Source organism: Mytilus edulis, chromosome 14 (genome assembly GCF_963676685.1).
Source record: "Mytilus edulis chromosome 14, xbMytEdul2.2, whole genome shotgun sequence".
Classification (NCBI taxonomy): domain Eukaryota; kingdom Metazoa; phylum Mollusca; class Bivalvia; order Mytilida; family Mytilidae; genus Mytilus; species Mytilus edulis.
Window position 1 is genome coordinate 36,890,929 of NC_092357.1, and position 13,735 is coordinate 36,904,663.

General features: G+C 31.8%; 1 protein-coding gene across 1 annotated transcript; it reads left to right on the top strand.

Moving 5' to 3' along the window:
* The first annotated feature begins 1,874 nt into the window (after positions 1-1,874).
* LOC139503760 (uncharacterized) lies at positions 1,875-6,138 on the top strand. Its single transcript, XM_071293636.1, has 2 exons — positions 1,875-2,465; positions 4,118-6,138. Exon 2 carries the CDS (start codon positions 4,203-4,205, stop codon positions 5,922-5,924), a length of 1,722 nt encoding a protein of 573 aa, XP_071149737.1. The 5' UTR covers positions 1,875-2,465; positions 4,118-4,202; the 3' UTR covers positions 5,925-6,138.
* The last annotated feature ends 7,597 nt before the right edge of the window (positions 6,139-13,735 follow it).

Below are 13,735 nucleotides of genomic sequence, written 5' to 3' on the forward strand. Positions count from 1 at the left end.
TCTTATATGGTATAAAACTGAGTATGAAGTACGGTATCATCTTAATTTACTGATAACTTGCTTTTTGCGCTATGACAAGAGCTAACAATAAAAAAAATCATGCATTTTCAAAATCATCAGTTAAAAACTACAATTAGAGCAATTTTAAGAAATTTTCCTTTGATCTTACTGACTGATAACTTCCTTTCTCGTCACAGTGTTATGAAAAATTGTCGCTAGAAATTAAGGGCGCAATTGTCCGATGTCAATGAAATTAACAAAGTCGTCATAAGTAAAATAACGATAAACAGATTATCATTGGTCATCTCAATTTGATTGCTTTCTAATTTTCGGTTTACCGGCGTAGGCAAGAAAATCAATCTCTTTGAGACGATAAACGATAATCTATAAATGGCAATACTATCATGACCAGTTATAATATTTTAAGAATAAAACATATAGTATCTTGATTGGTTGACATGCGTATAACGCCACTGTGAGCACTAGTGTCCTTTTCGTAGTTTTTATTGATGGAGGAGCCGAATGGTCTAGAGTGAACCACCGACCTATGGTCAGAAAATTGACGATCACAGTCAATAAAGATTTGAGTCGATAGACACAAGTGTTTACAGACTAATAATACAGTAGTTCGACTTATTATACCACTCGAACATCTTGTTACATTCTATGTATTTAATTAATGTTGAAAACCAAAGACGTATGTATTTAAAAAAGTATAGTTTGTATTTGTGTCATATTAAGTTTAAGTAAAACAATGGACCAAACGTTGTGTACTGGGGTACTACTGTACTAATATATATGTAGGACTCAAATCTATGGCGGGTTCCAAATCTATGGCAGATTCCTAATTTATGGCAAATGTGACGTGACAAACGCCAAACAACTCAAATCTATGGCAGATTTTTGTTTTTTCCAAATCTATGGCAGATTTTTGTTTTTTCCAAATCTATGGCAGATTTGGGGGAAAGAGTAACATATAACGTCACAATTGAATAACGCCGCCATATTACATCCTTGTCGCCACTTACGATGGCGGAACCCATAGATTTTAACACTATTCAAGATGAAGGTATTTCCCTGACAACAATTTGTGGATGGTTTCATCTGGGTGGTTTAAAGGAAGATGTCACCTATTATCCTGAAGAGGGACAAAATATGCAGTACCAGCCGAAGTCCGTGCTGAAAAAGGGTACCGCTGTTTTCAGTACCGCATATTTTAGAAAAGGAGTTTTAGCAGTAGTTTACTGTCTACGGCTGGCACAGTTTATAAAGTGAAAGATAAAATTAGCAGCTACAAATTTGATTTAAATCATCATGATCCATCATCGAATAAAAAGATGTATTTACGATATCGCTGAAAATATTATTTGAAAATTCAAACTGTTCATTTTCTTTGTTACTTTTTTACTTTTTGTTTTTATAAAAAGCGGCCTTTTTGTTTGTTAAAGGACTTATTAGTTGGTTTAATGAATGAGTTAAACAGGTATCATGCACAGATTAATAAATGTTAATTTTTACAGAGCACAACATTTAATCTTTATTAAGGTATATGAATTTATCATTTCAATGATGATTTTTTTTGATTGACCATTATGGAATGTTTATTTAACAAATGTTTATAGACATGCTCCCGTTGTCGTTAATTTCAACTTGCTTAAGACAAGTCATTGGTCGAAAATGTACAGTACTGCATTGTTTTCTATTTGCACAAAATTTGCAATAGATTTGGAAACAACATAAATTCGCCATAGATTAGGACATAACACAACTTGCCATAGATTAGGTTGTAAAAAATCTTGCCATAGATTTGGGATGACATGACGTCACATTTACCATAGATAAGGAATCTGCCATAGATTTGGAACCCACCATAGATTTGAGTCCTACATATATAAAGGAGACAAACTGTTTACATGTCAATTATGTGTAGTTTATATGTTTATTTGTTTACTCAAAAGAGATTGGGTCAATATATTCTACATAAACAAAGGCAACAGTATTTTACCCCTGTTCAAAAGTCATAAACCGATTGAGAGAAAACAAAGTCGAGTTCCAAAATGAAATACACATATTACAGTCTTTGTAGTATATCGTTAAAATTCGTGAGGAGGATTTGAAGTACATGAACGACCGTCTTCATACAACATGTCTTATTTTCACGACAAACTATTGACTTGGTAAACTTTCAGCACAGAATAAATGTCGATTAAAGAAAAAAAAATCAAAATCTATCTTTCATTTATCGGTCAAACAAAAAGGTACTTAAATGAACGTTGTTAAATTACGTAATCAATAGAGAGAAGGTTATCCAGATATTTCTGATATCTATATGTGTCCCACTTGAACTGATATTTAACACACTTGTGTACGTGTATTCTTACAGGTAAATCAATAAGTATAGATAGAACAGTTTAAATGTATGAAGATACACAACAATGATGTATGATGTATAATGTTACAATCAGGTAAGAACAAGTAAAGTTCTAAATTCTGAATTTGGTAAAGGGTCATGTCTGTTTTTCAATTGATCGTCCTTAAATTAAATTTTTGAAACCTTTAATCCAGCAATAACAAGAGTATACGCAAAATCACACCCGTAGATCAAACAGTACACAAAGTATGGCGGCCTAGATAAAAACGAGAAACAAAGAAAACACACAAACAAACGACAAAGTTCACATCAATTAATGATAAAAATGATTAAGAATTTATATATAATTAACCAAACGATATCAACACGTAAGAGTATGATGTCCTTGGTCGGATAACAATGCGTGCAAGATACCGCAGATCAAACCACACATGGTCTGTTGATTTTTTAGAAATAAACTCGGAAACAATTTATCTGGTAATTAGATTATATTACGGATTACAAATGTGTCGAGGTTTCTGATTGGATAACAACACAGAGATGTCAGTATATATTCAGGAAACTGCCGGGGTATATACGACGTTTTATTCCCAATTGGAACCTCAAAAACGTCATCATAACACCGGTTACTATGTGACGTAGTCATAAGCTATCAGACTGTCAGAGGTTCACAGAGGGAAAATAATGACGTGCTTCAGTCAATAATACATTTTTGATACAAAATCACGCAATTAACACTTTTAATACTTTAATTTGATGTTAAAAGTGTTATTATAAATTATTACATACACGATAAATTATGTTCACAGCAAATTAGAAAATCCTTCACGTATACCGAACATATCAGGTTGGGTTTTTCAATATAATTAACCTTCGGCTCAGGGGATATAAACTCTAAGCCGGGAATGTCGCAGTATATACCCTGTCTGAGACCTGAATAACATATAATATTGTGCGTATCAATTTAGGATATGCGTGTGCCTTTCCGCTTCTATAATTGTTCGTGTAATGGGGTTTGCTCTTTCAACCCTATATCTTAAGAGCTGCCTACATTTATCTGGCACCTGAGTATCTACTATTCCTATACAGTTTTACAATTATAAAAGTGGGCCAGCAAATAAACTACTTTTTTTATATTTGAATAAAACTACAAAAAAAATCAAAGAATTTCATACAGTGTTTGCAATTATCTGAAATTCTAACTTCTCAATTATTGCTCAATATTGTCCAATCAAAATCAGCTGTCTGGTTTGAGTCAACAGTAGTTTTAAAATATTTCTCCAAATCATAACAATTCATGTAAAAAATGCGAATCAAAGTGAAAAAAATATCCATGAAAAGGAGGTGAACCAGGCTTGTCAATATGGAAAACAGTTTTTTTGTTATGTATGCATGACCTGTCGTGCGAAACTAAAGTAAACCATTTTGTCCAATTTCCACTACTGATGCTACTTTTATTTCTCTTTAATTTTTAAACATCGTTAAAGACAAAACATTGCATGCACTTCACAGTTAACTGTACTCTTAGGTCATATAATTTTTCAATACCTCAATTTTTAGGTCGGACTTTTATTGGTTTTTTTAATTAATTTTGTTTACAAGTAAGTTTAAGTGACTGTCGGACTTGTTAGCTGTATATAGGCATCCACAATAGGAATGGGCATTTCAGTTTGGGTTACTTTACCAAGAAACATTTATTTTAGGTTTTTAGTAAACATAATTTTCTGTTTTCATATTTTTTCATAGGATGAAAGTGTTGATGGTAGATTGGGAGAGGTGAATATTATGAGGCACCATCTTTGACCTTAAATACGACAGAACAAATTCAGATATGGCCACTAAGGAAATAGCAACATTCTGTGATATTTGCCTAACCAGGGACCTAAATAAGTTGGCGGAAGAATTCTGTCCACAATGTGAAGAGGTTCTTTGTGGAGATTGTCGAAATCATCATAAGATATCGAAATCGTCAAAATCACACCAGACCATCTCCATAGGCAAATATAACAAATTACCATCGTTAATCAAGCAAATAAAGCATACATGTGAGGAGCATGACTGCTCCCTTGAATTTTATTGCAAATCTCATGACTCTCTTTGCTGCAAACTGTGCTTGATATCAGGTCATAAGGAATGCAAGGAGACTATTTTCATTGAGGATTTTCTAGGACCATCTTCAAGACACCAGTCAGCAGCTTTAGATAATGTTGAAAAAATTCTGAAAAATCTGGAATGTAACATTGCTTCTGCTATTAAAGACAGAAATCGAAATTTGACTGATTTACGCGAACAGAAGCAGGTGATTGCAGAACAAATAAAAGAAAAGCGTCTAAAAATCAATACAGTTTTGGATAATTTAGAAGAAACATTACTGAAACAGGTGTCTGCAATTGAAAACGAATACGGCCGAAAAATAGAAGAAGTCATTGCAAAATTAGAGGATGAAAAAAAGAATGTAGACGAAATTAAAGAAGATGTTGATTCTGTTAAAATGTTTGGATCCAATTTACAAATCTTCATTGGAACAAAGGAATACCAGGAAAAAGTTTCAAACAACGAAATTAACATTCAAATGTTGAACGATAATGGAAGCTTAAACAATGTGACAATGGATTGTGTTTTCGATGAAAAGTTAGAGGGGTTACTGAAAGAAGTAAAGGCATTTGGTGATACAAAGGTGAACAACAGCGAGAAGCATGTTTCCTTTTCTTGGAAAGGTGATAGATCAGCACAACTGTTAAAATCTATCTCGAGGGCAGGATCAATTGAACGTATGAGCGTCCGGCTTGTTAGTACGATTAACATAAATCGCAATGGTCTCACAGGATGCACACTGTTAGAATCTGGAGATATGTTATTTGTTCGAGAATACAGGAATCACCTGCTTAAAGTTTGTCCTAACGGTGAATTCCATTCTGAAATACGTATCAATCCTGCTCAAAAGGACATTGGATATGACCTTGCAATGGTTGATTCAAGTACGGTAGCTGTATCAAGTAGTGGAAATGAACCATACAAGATTTATCTTATTGATACTAATCGAGCAGAAACACGTCAAGTATTCGATATAAACGACTTCTCTTACGGATTAAGCTATTACAATGAATCATTTATATGTTGCACATTTAACAATGGTATTATAACATTTAATAGATCGTATAAAAATATACCGAACATCCGGATACTGCCTAATGTACCCAAACAGTTATCAAAACACTACGTTACTTCAAATGAAAATTGCATGTTTCATTCCAACTGTGATGACAATTCCGTCGTATGCTACGACTTCAATGGGCAAGTACAATGGAAATATTCCGATTCAATGCTTAGAAAACCATATGGCATCACTTTGGATTCTTATTCCAACGTTTATGTTGCTGGGTTTGAATCAAACAACATCGTAGTGATATCGAAAGATGGAAGGCAGGCGAAAGAACTAATTGGAGCTAGTGATGGAATTTTAAATCCTCGAGCCATTTATTTTCATAAAACCAAAAACATACTTCTAGTAACAAACTATAACAGAACTGCCTTCCTATTTGACGTTATATAAACATATTGATGCAACATGTACCGTAGATATTCTTCTACTGGAAACACGTGTTACTTGTATTACTATCAGATAGCAATATAGAAAAGACATAACTCTCATCAATGACACACTATTTTGGAGTTCATTGATGTATACACTGGACGAATAACTGACGACGTTTTATTGTAATTCATGCACAGTTTATTTTAGTATAAGTCCAGTTTACACATATATCAATTAAAGAATAAGCATTAAATCAATCTAATTTTCTAATTGATCACTAAAAGATAAACAGTCAATTGAAAATACTGATAAGCTGTGAACGTGTCAAATGCTATATTATGAACAAAAGTAGTCGAATGAAAATAACGAATAAATGATATGTGCATTAATCTTTTTCAGAGTGATATACTTTTAAACCATTGTTAAAAGTAAAATAACAAAAGTACTAAACTCAGAGGAAAAATCAAAAGGAATACACTTGACACAGACAAGAAGTTGCCTTAGTGACTGTTTATTACCGGATTTGACTAAATACTAAAAAGCTCTATTTCCAGAGGTAGATTTTCTAGATAATCCAACTTGATCTGTGTTTGCTTTTAGAATATCATATGACCGTTGTTCTTGGTCTCATTTACAAATATGCAAATTGTAGGGTACTTTATCAATCAAATTCTTCAATTTCCAATGTCAGTTAGTCCAATGGTATAGCTTGAATTAAATATACGGATACAAGTAAGCAAGATAGCTTCATTTGGTATATAATATTATATAGCGTGTGCAAATTTGGAGGTCATGACTTAACATTGGCAGGTTTATGCAATGAAAATTGGGTCGAAAATATATATTGATAATTACAGTTCACTTACGCTGTCGTCTTAAGACTAAAAGACCTCAGGTTTTCAGTGTTCATTTGAATACGATATACAGAAAGCAAATTATTGTACAGTTCACTTTGTGTGTACAACCTTTTGACGAGATATAATTTTGTTTATTTGCATAATTATTCTAAGGTGATGTGTAATCCTGTATAATGCTGTAAAAGTTTGTGTCGTCAAAATAAAATCAATGTTATCGCTATTCAAATCAACTATTTACTCAATATTTTGAGATATGATTGTTCAATGCCCACTTCATAATTCTGAGTTTTAATCACACTTATATATTCAGTTTGATCAAAGGTATTATACAGTTCGAACATAGATTTATCACAACTTATATTTATCAGTCAGACAGTGTGCACTTGACCCTGACGTAATATCCTGTTTTAAAAACCGATGTGTTTCTGTTCATAAGACGCTTCTCGACATTTCCAGATAACGATCAAACTAAATTGGGACATGATTGTGTATTTTGTAGTCCATAATTTAACGTTAATGTTTTTCTGTCTCTTTTGATTATAATCAGAAATGAGGGTAGTCATCAATAAGACAGACATTTCGTCCAGAGGTAGATTTTCTAGATAATCCAACTTGATATGTGTTTGCTTTCAGAATATCATATGACCGTTGTTCTTGGTCTCATTTACAAATATGCAAATGGGTAATTGTTTAGTTTTAATCACACTTATATATTCAGTTTGATCAAAGGTATTATACAGTTAGAACATAGACTAACTGACATTGGAAATTTAAGAATCTCATTGATAAAGTACCCTACAATTTAATTTAGTTAATATCTAAACTGGTTAATAATTTTCCATGTCATTTTGTCTCTAGTGGAGAGTTGTCTCATTATCATTCAATACAATCTTGTTTTTTTAAATCAATTTTTCAAACAAACAAAAAATCTCCTTCTTTCAATTTATTTAACAAATTATATGAATCTTATAAAGTATACAACTGTCCTTCTCGAGATTGAAGAGGTGATTTTGACCAGTCAAAACATGGACAAAAAATTGGTATGTATGAAGTTGCCAAACAGAATCAAAGACACATTTAACATAAAATTGTCCATATTTTGAGTAACAGCTCGTGATATTTCTATAAAGTTGTTAAAGAATTGTACTAAAAGTAGAACACCCTACTCAAGACACTGTAAAAATATTATGAGAGAGCTTGGTGCGATAATGAACTAAATGTGTCTCCTGATTCCAAAAACATATATTTATTTTCAAATTATATGATTGTTTATCAAGTGTTAATTCAGGCTGACAAAACTTTTGTTACTAATAAAAAAAAATGTATTCAAGATTCGTTATGTTGAAGAAAAAGAGGATTTACCATGTCTATAACATAACTCATACTGTTATGTAATAAGCAATTTACGTAGGATGTGAGTCTGTTACCAGTGAAACAAATATTTTTTTTTTCATTTTTTTATGGATCAGACCTCAAAACATTTTTGGTCCTATACAAGTGAAATAAGCACTGTATTTGTTATAATGAGAGTTGAAGATATTTTGCAATAGTTAGTTATTGATTCGAAGCGGTCCTTTACAAAATTTGCTGTGTGGAATACTACAACAAGGGTTAATTTTAGAGAAAAAAAACGGCTGTCACAGGTCAGGGTGGGGTAGGGATCCCGCAAACATGTTTAAACTCGCCACATTCTGTATGAATGTGCCTGTCCCAAGTCAGAAGCCTGTAATTCAGTGGTTGTCGTTTGTTGATGAGGTACGTGTTTGTTGTTTTTCGGTATTTTTTGGTACATAAATTAGGCCGTTAGTTTTCTCGTTTGAATTGTTTTATATTTGTCATTTCGAGGACTTTTATAGCTGACTGTGCTGTATGGGCGTTTCTCATTGTTGAAGGCCGTACGGTGACATATAGTTTTTAATGGTCTGTGTAATTCGATCTTTTGTGGAGAGTTGTTTTATTGGCAATAATACCACATCTTTTTTCATAGTTACTCAATCATAGCATTCCAGGACACACTTTACTATGTTTATATAGCTGTCTTCGAGGTTGGATCCGTAGCGGACCTGTCTATTAACGCTATTTTTTTTCGGTAGTCAAAATAACAGTTCAAGTTTGCTTTTTGGATTTCTTTCCTAGGACTTAACCTTTAGTAAAAAAAATAGTTCATGAATACTTTAGAAAAATGTATACTTTTTGCAATCCGCATTCAATCAAACGATCACTTCTTTTAAATTAGAACTTTTATAAGAATTACAAATTCTAAAAACATTGAAAAGGGCATTTTCGAAAATATTTACAGATAAGTTTAGTTTTTTTAAGTATGCCAAATTCTAAATATTTCTATTTTAATTACTTGCCAGAAGATAATGAAGAAAATATCTTATATTAATCTGAATTATCCAAATAACGAAAAACAGTATTTCACTGGTTTGAATTAAGACTATAAACATGATAAATGATTAAGTTCAATATTAAAGACATATTCTTTAAACATGTGACATTTTTAACAAATATTTCTATATTTCAGTTACTATCAGTAGTCAACACAGTTAACGAACAACAATGCTAATACTACTAATATTTCTAGGCGGTCAAGGATGCAAATTTATAGGATTACTTCTTATAAACAACATATAACCAATAAAAATATATTGGGTATATCTCTACGACACCGAATCAGAATATCAACAGCAAAAAAAAACCGCAAGAATTAAAGGAAGAGCGCTGATATTATTGGTCTTCCATTCAAAGTCACAAGAACATTCGTCAATTATAGTTCGTGAGGCCTATTTGAAATACCACCGTGTTTACACAACATACTTTTCTCCCGAAAAAACACCAATCAGGTAAGGAAGGATATCTCTAAATTTTTAGTTTCAAAATTCTTAAGTCTTTTCTTGATTTCAACATTGTTTTTGTCGTTTCCACAAAATGTACTACAATAACCAAAGTCTGAGTAAACTATTTAGATGTTCACCTCATGTAGTAATTGTAGTGAATTATATCATACTCGGTTGATAAAAGGACAGTAAATTATCTAAAATGTTTCTGATATCTTTGTTTTTCCTACTTGAAGTGATAATTTAAACACGTTTGTACATGTAAAATCATAGTTTAAATCAATAAGCATCATGTGAACATAGATAGTACAGTTTTAATGTATGAAGGTGCACAACAACTAAATAGCGTACGATAATAAACTCAAGTAAGAACATAAAAAACAATCATTCTAAAAAGCATAATGAATCATCTTTGTTTTTCAAATGTTTACGTAAAATCAGATTTTCAAAATCTTCCTGTCAGCAAATACAAGATTACCCATATTTTTGTCTTGTTTAAAAAATGTAATTGATTGTGGGAAACTTTGATGGCTTATGCCATAACGATTTGTTGTCTTGTATTGAAGAACAGCCTTTCAACGTTTATTTCACTAACGTGAAATATATAGAATAATTCATTAATGAGCATAATTTTATTCATCCATATTTTTTCCTCAGGTCAAAAGTTAATAGCAGATGAAGAAATGTCGCAATTATAAGGAATTCTATTTAACATTAGCGAAGACAAACTAAATATATATAAAACTATATTGAGTATGCGGCTATATCGGCGGTTGGTCTGTTAATCGGGTTGGCTAATGTCTGTTAATCAGGTGTTATCGAGAAAATCATTGAAAGTTCAGCATGTTTCATTGTATAACTTTTTAAATATATTTCTATCATTAAAAATTATTCATGTCTAACAAAACAATTCAATGTACTGAATCCAGTGGTGTAATCATTATTTTTCTAGCTTCGATGTACGATCTATTAAAAGAAAAGGTGGATTACTCATCAATAAATTTATACACATTTTACACACACAAAATGTACACAAAATGACACGTTGGTTGAATTTACTTGCATGCAGTATGTTGAACATCGAAAAAAGACAGGCATTATGTTTATTAACCATACTGATATCATTGTGTGAAAAATTCACACGAAAATCTGTATTTTGGTGACATAAATCAATCTTTATTTAAAACCTGGTCTGTTAATGGGTTGGATGTATGAAACCCGGTCTGTTAAGAGTTATGAATGGCAATAAAAGTATAATTTTATTGCTATATGGGGTGTTATCGGATCAAATGGGTAGGCTGAAGACGAGCGGCTAAAATATACGGAAACAACACATGAGCAATGAAACATCAAATATACGGAAACAACACATGAACAATGAACAATTAAGACAATGGAAATTGAAAATTGATAAAAATGGTTCCAAAAAGTGTAATATTAAAGTAATATTGATTTCATCCAAGAATGTGTGTTCTGTTTAACTATCATGAATGACACTAATTTGTCATCTACATTGGTAACCAGTATATAAATCAGAGGTAAACGTCGTAATGTAACTAAACATCAGTAAGTAAAATATATTGGGATTCTAAAATATAAAGAATAGAGAAAAAATAATGAGTAAGATAAATAAAATGTAGAGAAAAGTGACATAACAATTTAAAGAATACAGAAATAAATAACACCTCCAATCCGGACCCTCATGGTATACACGAGAATCTGGATGGAGACGCAGAGTATAGAATAATAGATAAGAACATAAGAGAGTGATGCATTGCTAAAAGAGAGAAAAAAATCATAGTTGTTTAAGAATACAGACATGAAACACCCTGGGTGTTGAAACAGTAACGGATTGCGATGTACTCATATTGGTGATAAATGCTAGAAGTTTACATGCGGACAACTGCAGTTCTCCTCTGCACTTATGTAGAAAGGAACTAAACGGAATAAAATGAATTAAAACTTAAGATAACTAAATGTAGCTGCATTCGCTCCTTTCCATTTACTTCTTTAGAATGATTTGTAAACAACATATGATTAGGTAATAGAAGAAAAGAACCAATTGGATTATGCTGACGAATTAGGGTTTAACGTCCAGTTACAAATATCATGTGCATATGAGAACGATAACACATTATATGTACCCTGTGTTGTATTAGAAAGACACTTTCAGTCTGATTGAGAACGTGCTACTTTGAACAGACACAAAAATAAAGGCTGATTGAAAACGTTAATAATAAATTCATGCATATTCCAGCGGCCAATCCATATCACGCTATATTGAAGTGACACACCCTTCAATAAAATGCAAAGCAAGTCAAAATAAAAATGCTCTTACTAGAAGGATACTGTTGCACCGTATTTTTAACTCAAGAACATCTCATTCTTAACTTTTTCAATGGGAAAATATAAAGGTAGCAAAACTATTGTCGTGGCTAAATAACTCTTAACTGACACAATTTCAATTGTCCAACCCATTAACAGACTTTATTCCCTTAATTTTCACTAAAACGTGGAATTATTCACGTTATATTACAATTATGAAATATTTACCAATTACAATTTATTTTTTAGAACCAAAGTGTATTTTTGTGTCCTTTAAATGATATCTAAAATTGTTTGTTTCGCTTTTTATTAAAAAAATTTGCTATGCGTATAAGCATAAATACTACATACTTGCGCGACGCCTTTTAGTTTTACTGAAAACTGCGTAGACTATGAAATGTTTGTACAGGTGGAAAATGTTCTATAATAGATATCATTTTGTCAGACACTTTTCTTTTTTTGATTTGGTTCTTATAATATGCGAAAAATCTGTATATTTAATAGAGTTTAACATTAAATTGTCCGTTTTACTCTAAACAGACGTATAACCAACCCGATTAACAGACCAATCGCCCATATAGCCGCATACTCAATATAGATTAACCGACCAATCTCTCGGTTAGCCGAGTGTCGGCCGTGCTTTTAGTAAATTCATTTCAGAATCACGTACCAACCCAGCGACGAGCAACATTGGGAATGACCTTGCAGTGATTGATTCTAATACGGTTGCTGTAACAAAAACCTACTTCTTGTCACAAACTATAAGGGATATGCATTCCTATTTAACGTATTAAAATAACGTATATTTTAAGTTATCTAAATAAGGCATTCAAACATCAACTTAAACTACTGGTCAACCGGTTAATCGGTCGAATGATTATTCGAGTAACCAGTTAGTCAAAAATGTACGATTTGAAAACATATCACAATCTTTTCTTTCTGATCTTTTTCTTCCTGCAGTTCAAAGCTGTTGACTTGTGATTTTACCACAATTGAGACATACAGGAAGTTATCTAAGGGACTGTTTATTTCCAGATTTGAATAAATAGTTATTATTTGTTATGTCGGTGATTTTAGAAATGGCATATCATTGTTGTTCTTTCCTCATTTACACACATGGCTAATTGTAAGATACTTTATTTTTGAGAACTAAGTATACCTGACTTGTCCTTTTAAATGAATTTACTCCATTGATTGTACATGTTGAATGTTGAATGTTATAACAGAGTTGAAGTAATCATGTTTAAATCGACGGTTTCACTCAATGGTATATCACAAATGAGGTGAAAAATATTATAGTAATTGGAATTCGGATACGCTTCCGTTCTTTAACTAATGCATTACGTGTAAAGTTTTGTGTGTTCATTTGAACGCAAAACAGAAGGCAAACACATTTACAATTCACTATATGTGAGCAACTTATTGACGAGTCATTAAGGTTTGCATATCTGCATAATTACTCATAGGGAATGTGTAATCCTGTATAATCCTGTAAAAGTGTCTGTCGCTAAAATAAAATCCATGTTATCGCTATTCAAATTAACTATTTACTCAATATTTTGAGATATGATTGTTCAATACCCACTTTATTATTGTATAGTTTTAATACATTTTTATAACATGACTTGCAGAATCATATTGTTATGTAATAAGCCATTTACGGAGGCTGTTTATCTGTTAACAATAAAACCAGTAATAGTATTTTTTTCATTTTTTTATAGGCAGATCTGAAGACATTTAATTTTCTATACAAGTCTAATGCGCACTGTTTTTATTATAATAAGAAATTAACACAATTGAAAATAGT